The sequence below is a fragment of the Eutrigla gurnardus genome (genome assembly GCF_963514095.1).
Source record: "Eutrigla gurnardus genome assembly, chromosome: 9".
Taxonomy (NCBI): Eukaryota; Metazoa; Chordata; class Actinopteri; order Perciformes; family Triglidae; genus Eutrigla; species Eutrigla gurnardus.
Genome location: NC_139923.1, coordinates 15,389,829 through 15,404,079, shown reverse-complemented (window position 1 = coordinate 15,404,079; position 14,251 = coordinate 15,389,829). Strand labels below are relative to the sequence as shown.

Here is a 14,251-nt window from a genome sequence, read left to right as displayed (position 1 = left end):
AAGATTGGCTTTGTTTCCGTTCGGATTTCATGCAGTCTGTCTGTATGCGTTGGTGTCAGACACAATAGCTGCTGGTAGATTGCATCATCAGCTAATTGTGACCCAGGAGATCTATCTCACTGGCAGGCGAGCAAGAGGGGCAACCATGTGTGTGTGTGTGTGTGAGCAAAAACCCACTGCCTCTGAATGCTGCTGCTGATTCTGCCGCTGCTGCAATCACCTGCAATCCTTTCAATGCCTCATCGCTACTGCCGGTTGCCTGGAGACAGGGTCGCCTAGGCCACAGAGCTCATGATACTGGGAGAGGATGAAGTGGAGAAAGATGGAGACAAAGATTGTAAGAGAGGAGTGGGTTCAAAAAAGAAGAAAGGATGGGAAAGTGGGAGCGATACTGGATGGGAAATGGACATTTGCATCATGTTGTAGTGCCCCTGAGCAGGACGCTGAACCCTCAGCCAACAAAACATTACACCCATCATCACATCCTCACACACCATTGAAAAACATAGAGTGAGTGTTTTTTTTATTATTACATCTCAGCTCACAGCTAATGTCATCAAGTCAGCTTCAAACGCCCTGAGAACAAAGGCACAGCATCTTGAAAATCGACTTCAGACTTGCGTCATGGAAAGCCCACGTTGTGATGGCTGTATTTAACGAAACATGCACACACAAAAAAGCTCTGAAAACATACAGACTTGTAAGATCATCTTCAGGTTATAATGGGTGGGTTTGATACAAAAAAAAAGGTCTCCACTGAAGATTCACTTACTAGCTATGGTCCTGGGAAGAGCAGGTATATAGTCCAAAAACACAAGTCACACATTTACCTAAAAGATTTTTATAAACTGTACGACGCCTCTATTCAAGACCCTTGTTTCCAACGAGGGAAAACCTCCCTCGGAAATGGTGACATTCATTTTGTTAACAATAAATATAAAACATGGCTTGTTAATTTATAAATTCATGACATTTCCTTTATTCAAACTAGCTTTATTTTTATATGGGCTGTTTGGTTGGTGAGATGTATTTGGGTGTTGTAATGCTCGGATTAATACAATTCTGATTTTAAACTTTTTGAAAGCATTTTCTTGACAATGGTTTCCTTGCTTTAGATTTTACTGGTGCTGTGAAAAACTGGAAAACCCTTGAGAAGTTTTCTAAAGCTTCACATGCAAGTTGTTCCACGTAGACCCTCCATCTTACCAAGAAATGTCCAAATATGCTTCAGGTAATTAATATTAAATCATAAGGAAACTTTTTTTTTTTTTTTTTTTAATGTATATTTGAGCTTTTTGGACAATTTTGAACAACATCAGCAAAAGACCCACTGCTGAGTTGACACAACAACAGTGTCAGCAATTGCTCACCTTTGCACCTCTCTCTCTCTCTCTCTCTCTCTCTCTCTCTCTCTCTCTCTCTCTCTCTCTCTCTCTCCCGGGTGGGGAGAGTGTCAGAGAACTGCTAATTGATTTCATCCCTCTGGAAAGTCATTTCATCATACTTGGTGTTTTTAACCCTTGTCTTACGACAGCCTTACAGCAGTGAGTCTGCATGGAGAGCCCTCTGGGAAATTATAAGCTGCTGTGTGTGTGTGTGTGTGTGTGTGTGTGTGTGTGTGTGTGTGTGTGTGTGTGTGTGTGTGGAGGTGATAGAGAGAGACGCATTGAAGCAAAAGCCCATGTGTATTTTTAATAACTTCTACTTACTACAGACATTTATCTACATCTTAAAGAGTTTATATAACGACCAAGCTACAGCCCGTTTTAAATGGCCTGTGGTGAAGTTTTAAGAATAAACTAGAATATGGCTATAGCATCATAAATGTGCTCATTGCACATCCTACCTTATATGTTGACAAAATATAGTGGGATTAACTTTGTCGTCACAGAAACCAATATTTTTTCTGCCTGTTCTGATTATAACATCTTCCATTACCATCAGGCCATGAACAAAAAAGAAAAAAATATGACCTGTTATAACTTACCTATTTACCGGTACATGTACATAATATCACATCTAAACATGGCACTTAGGCCATGCTCTGTGTTAGAGTTATTATATGGTGGTTGGTGACTCTCATGTATTTTAATTTGCAAATTACCGACTGAATTACATTGAAGGTACAGCATGTCTATAAAGAACTGAGAAAAGGAAAGCCGGTTATTCCCTAACCTTAGTCTGGCCACAGGTGGATGTCATACAGGTGAAACCTCATCCAGGCTGACAGAGCACATTGGGTGTGTCCAAAATAGTTGAATGAACCTGTTTGTTTGAGTCTAAAGGTGCTGATTTGTAATGTTCTGCTTGTGTCAGAAATCACATGACTGTGGTGAGAAGTACTTTAAAAGTATCAGTGATACACTTTTGCAACATTTAAAGGCTGAAAAGGTAAGATAACATCACTATCTCACCTTTTCAGCCTTTTTTAAGGACCTTTCCCAAGAATGTGTCCGTACAAAAGGCTGTCTCAGTTGATACGTGCACTATGCTACTTTCAAGAACAATGAGAAATTTGACCTAGTGTGTGTTTACACATCCTGGAACCTTGTGTACTGTCTCCACTTCACTGTCACGCGGAAGCATGACGCGGGAACAAGAAGTGATTCTCTGTAGAATATGTAAAAGTATCAATTTCCCTCTTTGTCAAACGCTGAGCCACGTAGTGAAACGCATCAACAAAACCAAGAACAATGATAAAGTGTGACAAAGTTTATTGATTTGGCAAAGCACCTAATGACAAATTTGCTACGGACAATGTTTTGACATATTTCTGACTATATGATGTTATCATGAGAAGCTGAGTGACTCACGTAGGACAAAGTGTTTCAATCTTTCCAGTCAGTATAATAATAACAATATCCATCTCCACACTATTATGTACCATCAAATGAGAAAACACAAGACAAAACTTAAATATCAACAACTAAAATACTTGGAACAATAAAACATGAATCAAACCACAACTTTTATCTATACATCATATAAACAAAACAAGTTGAACTGTAAAGCTCTGCTTTCTTACGATACCATCATCTACTTTTAACTTCTAGATTCACAACTGTGGGTGTTTGAACAAAAAAAAAACACAAACAGTAAAAACGGTAATAAATTAACAACAAGCTCCATAGGGCATAAATAAGTTACATTACTAGGTCAGTATAAGGCATACAAAAACAACATTCCACACGTTAACGCTGAGGTTAATATAAGAAAGTGTCAGTCAGTGCAACAATCACAAAATGTATAAAACCTTTTGAGGTACAAGGTTGTTCAACTTGACACCGAGTAAAGTTGGCCTAACAACAAATTTCTAATTGGCCTAAATCAAAATCACTGTTGCATTGCAACCAATCACCAGTTGTCATCCGAAAAGGAAATTAAACATTCAGTGTTCAGGACTTTTATTTATATCAAGGCACTGTCCAGGTATGCCTGGACCTTCTCTCTGTGGGGCTGGGCAAAGCAGTAGCCGATGGCCTGCTCTGTTTCCCGGACTCGCCTCCGGAAGCGGTCCCGGTCTCTAGCCAGTTCTTCCCAGTGTCCTTTACGAGACGCCTGGTGAGCAAATTGCCAGGTTCGCATGACATGGATTTGGATCAGTGGAGAAAATTGCACCTGTAATCCAGAAGAAATTAAGACAAACAAAAAAATCAGTACATTATGTCAAAATGTCAAAACCTGTCACCAATACAAGTAAAGACGTATCTAAACTTCAAATAAAAATCACAATATAGATGATTAGAGCCAAGTTTATGTGGATAAAGAAAACCCTGTACTTTCCCAGCACTGACTGACCCAACTGTCTTAAATAAGTGTGGAACTTTTTTTTAAACTGCCCCTGGCTTCATTTTAGCTGAGTTAGTTATTTGACAAATACTTTGCATTATTGCTTAACTTTATATCTAGTCTGACATGGAAGTCAAACCCTCTGCTGACTCACCGGAGTCACATGACGTGCTTAGCCATGACGACCAGCACCTTTGTTGCTAACGTCAACAAACCAAAGCTCAGTTCAACACACCCTGCAGCTGAGGCCAGTCGCCAGAAGACACTCCTTTGATAGATTAATGTCTAAGATTAAAATAAGTGATCACTTGCTGATTTGTGTCTACATGAGTCAATGAAACTAAGGGAAAAATGTGTCATATATTTAAAGGCAAAGTTGTATTTTTTAGTTTTTGAAAAACAGCCATTTTTGGGATATTTGGTTTGATTTGTGACACTGAATATATTATTTCCATTTTAAGATGGTTAATCAAGTGCAGTATAAAGTTGAATAATTAACATTCAATGGTTCCTCTAATTCTGGATGGCAGTATTACTATAAATTGTTATTTGATAATGACCTTTTTCGGGTTGGTGCTGGCCTTGCTTTCCCTCTTCTCCTCTGGCAGTGACTGGGGTGTTTGTCCAGGTCTTTTCCAGGGTACCATTGTTTTGTCTGGATGGGAGTGATGCTTTAACTGCCTCTCTGGCAGCGAGGGCTTGGTGGCTCTGGATTTTTGGGCTGTTCTCGACTCTTTTTCACATTTCTTTGCATTCGTAGGTGGATTGCGTGCTTGGTGGACATCAAAGGGAACTTGATCTTCTCCAAGCTGTAGTGTTGTTGTCGGGCAGCTCTGGAGGCTGGCCTGAAAGTTGAGAGGGTGATACGGGTCATCCTTTACGCAGAGAGACTTCCACAGGTGCTCTTCGTCATCATCCTCAGATGAAGGAGGAGAGTTGCTCTCCTTCTCCTCTGTGTCCGTCATGGACGGAGGTGCGAGAAGTGAGGCCTGCTGTTTAGAGACTTTGGTGGTGGTAGTTTGAGGTGATGTGCTGCTGAATGTGCACGCACTGAAGCACATGGGATTGTAGGGGTCTTCGGGACTGCTGAAGAACTCCAAGAGCCTCTCGCTCTCTTCGTCAATGTCAGGGCTTGAACCATCTGAACTGGCCCAGCTGCTCCAACTGCTCTCGCTGTCAGACCGACTGACCCAGATGTTGAGGCCTCGAGGCCCCAACATCTCCTCGCTGACCTTGCTCACTGACATGAGGTCGGTATCACTGTCCATCGCTTTGCCTTTACTTCTCCCCATATTTGGGTTTGTTGAAATACATGCAGAGAAAAAGAATGGATTGTAAGGATCACTAGATTTTGACAGCGAGTCCCAAAGTGCCCTACTTTCCTCGCTGTCAAATTCCACTACGTTCTGGTCTTCTTCGCTACTCCAGTGAAAACTTCCCTCCTCCTCTGAAATGTCCTGCTTGAAGACTTTCTCGCTAGTTTTATGGCAGCCGTTGCTTGAACTAGAGCTGTCGCTGCTTGAAACAAAGATGTTCCAGTCACCAGGGAAGCCCATTTTCCAGCTGGATTGGTGTCCCAGAAAGATGCCGTCTTCTTTGCCCGATACAAAATCGTCCACTAGTCCGCAGCACAGGTCGTCGGCACGCAGGGTGGACAGCAGAGCTTCAGCAGTGGATTTCCCAGCAAAGGAGTCGCCCACGTCAGCGCAGAAGTTAGAGAGGGGATTTGAACCGCCGACCATCACTCCGTTGTCGCCGTCAAACAACGAGGAGAACAGGAAGGATTCGGTTGGGTTTGCTCCCGTGGTCATGTGCTGGATGTGCTGTCCTGTCTCGTCTGTGATTCTCAGGTGAACCTCAAACCTGAACATCTGGAAAACTGTAAAATCAAGAGACAAAATGTTAGAAAATTCAAAAGAGAATTTAAAGTTACAAAGTTCTGTTTAATTATGATCTTTCTTTCTAAGAGCTTTTTTGCCCTTTGTTAAAGGCCATAATAATACAGCCATCATAGGGCTGGGGGCTTTGGAAATATTTTAACTAATCAGAAGTGTACTTTTACATGCATGCATAAAACATCAATTAATCTGTCTCTTTATTTTAATCAGAAACTAATGCCATTTATGTCACAGTAGGTATTTTCAGAAGCGACTCCATGTTAAATCTCATCAAGCTTCAGAACATTGGCTTATGACTCATAGCATAACAAATCTAAAATGTGACTATGTAGTTAATACAACAGGGAATATTATTATGATTTGGATGTAAACACGACAAAAACAATCTTATCTCTTAAAATAAACAACTAGACTCAACGAACCCCTAAATGGACCTTGTAAGAACAGACATCCATAAGGAATATTACGAAGAGGTTCTATTGTGGGTTTAAGGAGGAGTTTTCAGTTAATGTTACATTAAACGGGACACGATACAGTCATTAGGTTTGAAGCTTCGGGCAGACCAACAAAGTAACACGTTATATCCACATGTACGTGTTTCTTACCTGACATGAAGGTGTAGTATATGACCTGAACCAGCAGTCGAAGCTGCTCCCACAATACGGTGAGCATCTGTTTAGTCCACGGCAGAAGCGCCTTCCCTCCGCTACCGAACCTCTCCATCACCGTTCGTTCACAACTCTTCCCAGAACCAACAACAGTAGCCATGTTTACTTCTTCTTGGGATTACGGCGGTAATGGTGACAAAAACCCTCACGTATTTTGATATTCCTCGTCAAAAACGAACAGATTTCGCGTATTTGTCAGTGACAGATATGCGTCGATGTGCTGTCGCTTCATTTTCCGGCAAGTATGTGCCATTTTTGGATCTTCTTCGTCAAATATTCTCATGTCTTTTCTCCATTTTTCTCAGTCGTGTGTCGTCTTCGTTGCTGTGGTAGAAGTGAATGTCTCGCTCTTGCAACACGATGCCTCTTATTGAAACTAAGTGACGTCAAGCGCAGCTCTAATTGGACACCGTGGCTGCCACTCACCACACAGCTCGCCCCTCGTGCGATAGCCCCTCCCTCGATTACGAAACGTATGACGCACGGAAACTGCCAGTAATTTCTCTGGTAGTTCCCAACACCAGGAAATCCCATTAATAGCATTTCGTTTTTTAATTAAATGAAAAGTCAAAGCAAAAATACTAAGACATGTTAAGGAGTTGTTGGGAAAAATGGGTGCCATTTCATTTTCAGTCTCAAAATGAACCTCCCTTTGGACAAAAGCATCTGCCAAATGTCCTAAATGTAAATGTAAAATGGTTTATAATTACTATAAATTAGCCAAAACTAATCGCTTATATCTATTGATGTATCCATACATCCAATCTTTTTACTACACCAGAAAAATCCATTAAAACACACAATCTGTAAAACACTTTGTAATCAAAGAGACAACAGGACAATTTCCCATTTAAATCTTTTATTAATCCAAAAAGTGTAGCATTTATGCCACCAGAGCAGAAGCTGTAGAGGACTCGCTGTAAACAAAGAGAAAACATTATGAGTGGGCGCTCTCAAAATTACCACCACAGTATATATAAAACTTCTGAGGGAATCAATGTAGGACTAGTTTACATGATCGGGAATCATGTATAATGTCATTGTGTGAAGGGGACTGGCAGAGGTGGCAGGAAGTAGCCACTCTGCTAATTTACCTTCAGCTTGTTTCTAGCACAACAGAAATATCACTACTCTCAATGAAGGGAAAGCAGGACAATGATTTGTGCATCATTACATGTACATAGTCCATGTGGATTAGTAAGTAGCAAGTTTATGACATCATAGTTTACATTTTATAACCATTTGTCATTATTACAAAAATAGAATTTAAACAAGCAACAAGGAACGCTTCCCAAAGCAGAACCAATACATACTACTTCCAGTTGGGGGCCAGTACTCTCTTGGTCTTGTAGTAACGGGCCAGCCTGTGGATCCTGCTCTCAATGAGAATCAGGCGGAACTTGGCATCCTTGTCCTGCAAGTAAAGTAACAAAATGTCATGGGTATGCGGTGTAATATATATTTGTATTACCAAATATCTGCATCCACTCATATGAACCCTAATAACAGCCTATACCAACAGCACATTCACCTTTGCCGTTTCCTTTGCATCCTATTTCCTGATCATTTGGATTTTAATACAATTTTAGAAACAAGTGTGTAGTTTCATGAAACAATTGGCAAAACATTTATTCCACCTGAAACTCAAATTGTAAGTGTCTACTCAATTTTAATAAACTCCAAAGAAAGCTTGCTTATCCAAGTTATGGGTGCAGAACATCCAGTGCCACTTCCAAATAACAAGTTACTTTTTTGTAACCGACTCGGGATCATCATATGGATAAAAATGTACCTCCGAACTCAAGACAGTTACATAGACATAAAAAGCTGACATTCCAAGCCTTCGACAACTACACCTAATTCCAATCTTAAAACTACAAAATGCCCATCAATGGCCTCAATATTTGGGTACGTGTAGGTTATGGGGCGGGTCTTGTTATACCTTTCTGTTTCTCTCCAGATGCTTCCTGACTGCCACAGCCTTCTTGATGAGGTGGTAGAGATCCTCTGGCAGGTCAGGGGCCAGACCTTTGGTCTTCAGGATCCTCAGGATTTTGTTGCCAGTGACAAAGCGTACTTGGGCCACACCATGGGAATCCCTCAGAATCACACCTAGACAAGATGACAAACAGGTGTGAAACTTTGACATTACATTGTATGTTGCTCACAAACGGTTAGTCTCATATATCTGTCATGTTATGAAAAAAAAAGCACATTTCACAGTCAATCCCATCTAGGATCCTTGGAGGGATCAATGTTGGACTAGTTTACATTATCAGGAATAATTCATAATTTCATTGTGTGAAGGGGACTGGCAGAGGTGGCAGGAAGTAGCCACTCTGCTAATTTACCTTCAGCTTGTTTCTAGCACAACAGAAATATCACTACTCTCAATAAAGTGAAGAGCAGGACAATGATTTGTGCATCTTTACATGTACACAGTCCATGTGGATTAGTTAGTAGCAAGTTTATGACATCATAGTTTAATTTCTCTAACTGTTTTTCACAATTGGAATTGAAACACGCAACAATGAAAGCTTCCCAAAGCAGAACAGGGACTCTTCTAGTTGTGCCTGTAAAGCCACAAACAACTCTACATCAGCCAATGAACATTCAAATTAGACAGAAGAAATTTAACGGGAAAATAATTACTTTTTAACTTGTAAATGGGCTACAACTGCATTATGTTATCCATCCCTGTATTGCTCAAAGGCAATATGCATTCCTTGATTTGTACTGAGCACATAACCTGTCAATCAACCCTTCATAACAGATGTATTGTATGGCTTCTCAGTTGGCCCAGTTTCAGGACAGCACAGGAGCCATTTAGTTGAGATAAAACTTCGTACTGTATGATTTGTACGGTGAGAGTGTGTGTGCATCCATTGAGAAGTTCCTACAAGTCCAGTAGTTATTTGCTACATGTGGGATACATAGTTTATGCTCATGTTAGCAGGGTTGACTTTGCATAAACTGTGTGTTAATGTGTGCATGACCTGCGTGCAGTGCTATATCAGATAGCACACCTACATCACAGGAGTGACGTTGAGACATCAGTATGGGCATCTAGTGTGTCAAATATACACGGTGGGCAGCGACTTGCTTCGTCAATAATACATAAATAAAAACAATATTCTTTTCAAATGTAATTTCCCTGCATATATTAGCCAACAGCAATGAAAAAGCCTTTTCACAAACCAGGTTAAGTTATTTAACTGGCCTGATTTTTGCATTAATTCTCTTTAAACATCTGTTTTTTCCTTCAATTTAACAACATGAAACGTATAAAAGAAAGATAGCAAACATGCTAGTTCTTCACCCATCCACATGCTCACCCAATGCTACACAAACTGATATTTGAATCGCTATTTGTACTGGTAAACCTGCCGAGGACGACTGCTTTCAGCTAAGCGCAGCTGGTGTCCACAGTGAAGCAACACCGTTTACTGTTCTACTTAGGCATACAACTAAACATTCGTACATATCTAGACCTCGAGTCTCACAGAAACACTTACCAATCTGAGAGGGGGTCAGGCCCTTTTTGGCCAGCTTGAAGATCTGCTCTTTGACATCATCAGAAGTGAGCTTCAGCCACTGCAATTAACGTGTAAATTATTTACCGATCAAATCAATTCACATATATTGATACTGAAACATAAGTTCTTTATACTCACAGTGGGAACACTGCGCCTGTAAGGCAGAGCTGACTGGGACAAGCCCTTTCTGTAGGAAAGACAGACATGTGACTAGTTAGACATCGGCAGTTAGCTGGAGAGACATGATTCAGGCACGTTTAAATGCAACGAAGGACACTCATTTTCTAGTTGCCAGCGTGAATGTAAACCGGGGCAGTTAATGAAGGTTGGGGGCTAACTGTAGCTTTGTACTCGTGTTAGCGTGAGCTATTGTTAATCTTAACGCTAAGCGCTTTTGTTACAACGGTTCGATTTCTTCGTCAACATCACGCGAAAACTCTTGCCGTTTGGTTGTGAATGTATAACAAATTGCTTTAAACATGGAAGACGAAGTCAATCGGCAAAATAGTGTTGAGCTGCCAGTGCCGTTAGCGGAGGCTAACTAGCTAGCTAGCCGGAGATGGATGTCGATACGAGGGTGCATATATGCAAGTTATTTCCTCGCTTCTATGCGGTATTAAACAGCTTGATTTGGTACTCAGACATCCATAACATGTTTACAAGCCATATCGTGACATCAAAACCGATCTGTCTGCACATTTTTCTAACTTAAATTAATAAAAAGAGAGCTCACCCGGGAGCGTGCATGCGACCCATGATGGCGGTAGAGGAAGAGAGGCCGCACACGCGACAGAAAATGGTATTTTGCGCCTGCGTCGGAAGTGACGCAATGGCGTCGACAAAAACTTCAATGACGCAAGACGTAAATCGTTATGAACTTCTAATGTACTGTATAGTTATAGTTATTACATATTACAAAGATGAAGATGTGCGGTATGATTTTTATGATATCGGCAGTTCAGAACAAAAACTATAACATTGCATATAAACGTCTCAGCAAATGTTCACAATTACAACAATTCTATAAAAGAATACCTTCATTTAAAGTTGTGCAACATTACATATAAACAATTCAGCACTGTATAATTCCCAAAGATCTTAATTTATGTTCATTTTATAAATGTCTAAACTGCTGAATATTTTCTTTTATATAGTATAATTTATTTACCCATTAACCATTGGTATAATGTTTGTTATTGCACTTATTTTGCAACATAAAAAAATATGTTATAAACTAAAACATGTTTCCTTGCTCACTGCCTATTCCGCTCCACTGCTGTCTTCTATATATTAACTCTCACCTCCATTCTCTTGTTATAAAGCTCCTTGTGAACCAAGTCATGTTCTTGGGTCCCAAATCCACTGGTTACCCAATTTCAGGTCATTATGAATCTCCTATAAGCTTTGTAACAATGTGATTCTACAGTAACACATTATTATTATCATTATAGTTGAAGGTTACTGACTGAGCAAAGCAGTCTGCAAGGCCATGGGAGCGTTGGAGGCCCCACACTTACTGAATATACAGTTTTTATGTAACATTTTACACTGTTTGCATGTTTTCCAACCCTGAACAGGATAAGCGGTTGATGATGGATGGATGGACATTTTACAATATTGTGTAGTTGGCACAATATTAATTTAAACTGTATGGATTTTGAGAGGGGCCCTTGTGGGGTGTGGTGGCTCTGTCTTGTGGAGGGGTGTCAAAAACTATCCTTAAAGCCCCAGTCCACCACTTATTTTTGCATATCCCTTGAATCTCATTTGAATAAGATTACTAACAGCTGATGAATCTGTGGCCATATATTCCAACGTAAGACTACTGTATGGTGTCTTTGTATATTTGAAGTATTTTTAACCACCTTTCAGATACTATACAGACTTCTTAGAATAGCATTGTTTCAATGTCATGCATGGATGGGGGGGGGTGGCTGTAGCTCAGGTGGTAGGGAGAAGTTGGTAGTTTAATCTCCAGTTCTACCAGTCCACATGTTCTTGGGCAAGTAGCATTGAATTGGCCAAACTCACACCTGCATAATGGAGGTATTCATCTACAGTCAACTGTAGTTCTGTAATGGCTGGATGCTGTAATTCATGCAATTCACTTTCACCAAACACGTTATACAACAGAAACAAGGAGCCACATCCTATTTGTTCCAAAAACATTTAATTTGCTTTAGGAAAAAGGGATTACAGTACACACTGATCCATTTGGGTTACAGGTCACCAATTAAGAATAAATAACTGGCCATGTTAATACAAACTCTGCTTGCTTTCTCTGTACAGTCACTAAAAGAGTGGATCAAGTCACTAAAATCCATAGTGTGAGTGATGCTCTTAGATCATAATTGTCTTGTAGAATTTTCTATTAAAACCTTTTCAGATACATGTCTTTATTAAACATTAATAACAACTGTAGATGTGTAGTTAGGGAATGAGAGGAAAGTAGCTAAAGCTCAGAATCGGGTTCCCTTTTTTTGTGAAGATGTTTGAAGTTAAGTTTTCAGCGCTCGTGTGTGTTCAGTTTTCCTGACATTTCCTTAAAATTCAGAATGTTTTCTCACTTAAATATTCTAAAACCTGGATCGGGACTTCACTGGCAGTTTAAGTTATGGCTAACATACCCAGTTACTCACCACGGCGTCATGACACCACATTCTTATGCACTGAGAGAGAATGTGGTATTGCTGCCTCAGACAACCTCATGTCCAGACTCCAGTTTTAACTCGGTCCCTAAATATTTTTTTGAAAAGTCTGAATTATGGTTTTGAACCACCTGAAGGAAACGCTGAACTGACTTATGATCAGGTTAATTGAGTGTGTTCCAAAGCTTATGATTCAAAATCCCCTTTAAGGTGTGCTGTGTGAAAATAGTCAAGTAATAACACGAGAGAAAGATCTGGTAGCATTTAGTGGAGGTCCACTGTTACAAACAACCTCTACGATGCTGGGCTGCTTCTCTGGCAGAACTACTGACATAGTTTGAAAGAGTATAGGTTGTATCTTTAATAAGGACAGATCACATTGTTAATACAATATATATAGCAATAAGGCCAAGTTGAGCATTAAAAAGGGATTGTGAACACAAACAAAGGCACCCTGTTCAGCTCCCTACTTGGGAGAGTGGTATGATTTGCCATCCTTCTCATTACTTTTGGCACATTCTTGGGGAATCATAAGGTCACTGTTGAGCTCCTGAAATCTGGTGTGTTGCACTACTCTACCCACAAGTGTCTGCTGCAAAGCAGGAAACTCTGACGCCTCCTATTTGTCTATATAGAAAATAAACAAGGAAAATGTAAAAATTAGCCCCCTTTATTCCTTAAAAAATAAATGTGTCAATCTATATATACTCTTCTGAAAGTAAGTCGTTTTGGTCCTCTAATATCAAAATGTACAAAACATTACAGCTCCTTGTTATAGTTTAGGAAAAAAGAGACACAAAATAAGTGGAGATTGTTTGTCACAGAAACAATCTTGATTAGTTAAAGAGGGACAGAGAAAAATTGTGAAGAATAGAGAGTAGGCTCCCCTTTGAGGAACTGTTAATCGGCCTGTGCGCTCACCCTTTCAGGGTGCATCTGACAGAGTTTTTAAGTCTGCATTCATGTCATATGGGAATAACTGCCGAAGCCACATGATAGTTGGTGTTCAGCCTCGTTTGAAGCCGTAATAATTCCTTGCATAAATTCAGGAGAATAATTTCAACGCATGTAACTAATGATGCCATTTTTCAGCAACAAGCACAGCTGTATCCTGATTTCTTAAGACAATTGATTGAAAAAAATGGTCAAGTTGGCTTTTAAATGAAAATATCACTGCTTATGCTTCAATACGTCAGAAATCCTTGCTCCACCTCCAGAAAACGTTGATAAACCAATAAATGAAAATGCAGTTCTGAAGTAGCATTTTTATGAACTGCCATCTGCAGGGATCAGTTTTTTCATGTGAGGCTGTATCTGCTGCCTTTCCCGTATGATGTGAACGCAGCTTTTGTCAGAACACGGGGAGTCATTTCCAAGCTTGGCGAGAGGCAGGTTGGACTTAGAAGTAGGGGACGGCCGTGAGTTTGTACCACTTCACCGTCTCCTTACTGAGGTCAAAGTCTTTGAGTCTGAGCGTAATGCCGCCCAGAAAGTAGTTCTCACGCAGCGACTCGGCACTGAGCACGCTCAGTTGAAGCTCCCGCAGACCCAGGGTTTCCTTGCTGTAGCCACTGTACACCAACTGTGAAGGAAGAGGCGGGGAAAGTGAATAAAGTGCCCATGAAGTTACTTATTTAGTTTCAGGCGTTCACATGCACATTGGCTGTGAATTAAGGAAATAAATCCTGGTTTATGTTTATATTTTTAAAACC

At 40.3% G+C, this 14,251-nt stretch overlaps 3 protein-coding genes across 3 annotated transcripts in view; all 3 read right to left on the bottom strand.

Annotated features, from left to right (window-relative positions):
• Window positions 1-2,700: 2,700 nt before the first annotated feature.
• LOC311018736 (uncharacterized protein) lies at window positions 2,701-6,702 on the bottom strand. The gene is made up of 3 exons (XM_084017795.1): window positions 6,293-6,702; window positions 4,350-5,668; window positions 2,701-3,618 (listed from the first exon to the last, which is right to left on the bottom strand). The coding sequence occupies exons 1-3, from the start codon at window positions 6,453-6,455 to the stop codon at window positions 3,409-3,411; spliced, it is 1,692 nt and encodes a 563-aa protein (XP_083873921.1). The 5' UTR covers window positions 6,456-6,702; the 3' UTR covers window positions 2,701-3,408.
• Window positions 6,703-7,203: 501 nt separating this feature from the next.
• On the bottom strand, window positions 7,204-10,724 carry rps13 (ribosomal protein S13). The gene is made up of 6 exons (XM_084017296.1): window positions 10,625-10,724; window positions 10,030-10,078; window positions 9,871-9,949; window positions 8,298-8,467; window positions 7,669-7,769; window positions 7,204-7,272 (listed from the first exon to the last, which is right to left on the bottom strand). The coding sequence occupies exons 1-6, from the start codon at window positions 10,645-10,647 to the stop codon at window positions 7,239-7,241; spliced, it is 456 nt and encodes a 151-aa protein (XP_083873422.1). The 5' UTR covers window positions 10,648-10,724; the 3' UTR covers window positions 7,204-7,238.
• A 1,317-nt stretch (window positions 10,725-12,041) lies between these two features.
• The window catches only part of pik3c2a (phosphatidylinositol-4-phosphate 3-kinase, catalytic subunit type 2 alpha), a 45,272-nt gene continuing 43,062 nt past the window's right edge, over window positions 12,042-14,251 (bottom strand). Inside the window, exon 33 of the mRNA XM_084018472.1 lies at window positions 12,042-14,121. Within this exon, the coding sequence (XP_083874598.1) occupies window positions 13,939-14,121 (183 nt within the window). The 3' untranslated portion in view covers window positions 12,042-13,938. The remainder of the gene's footprint in view (window positions 14,122-14,251) is intronic.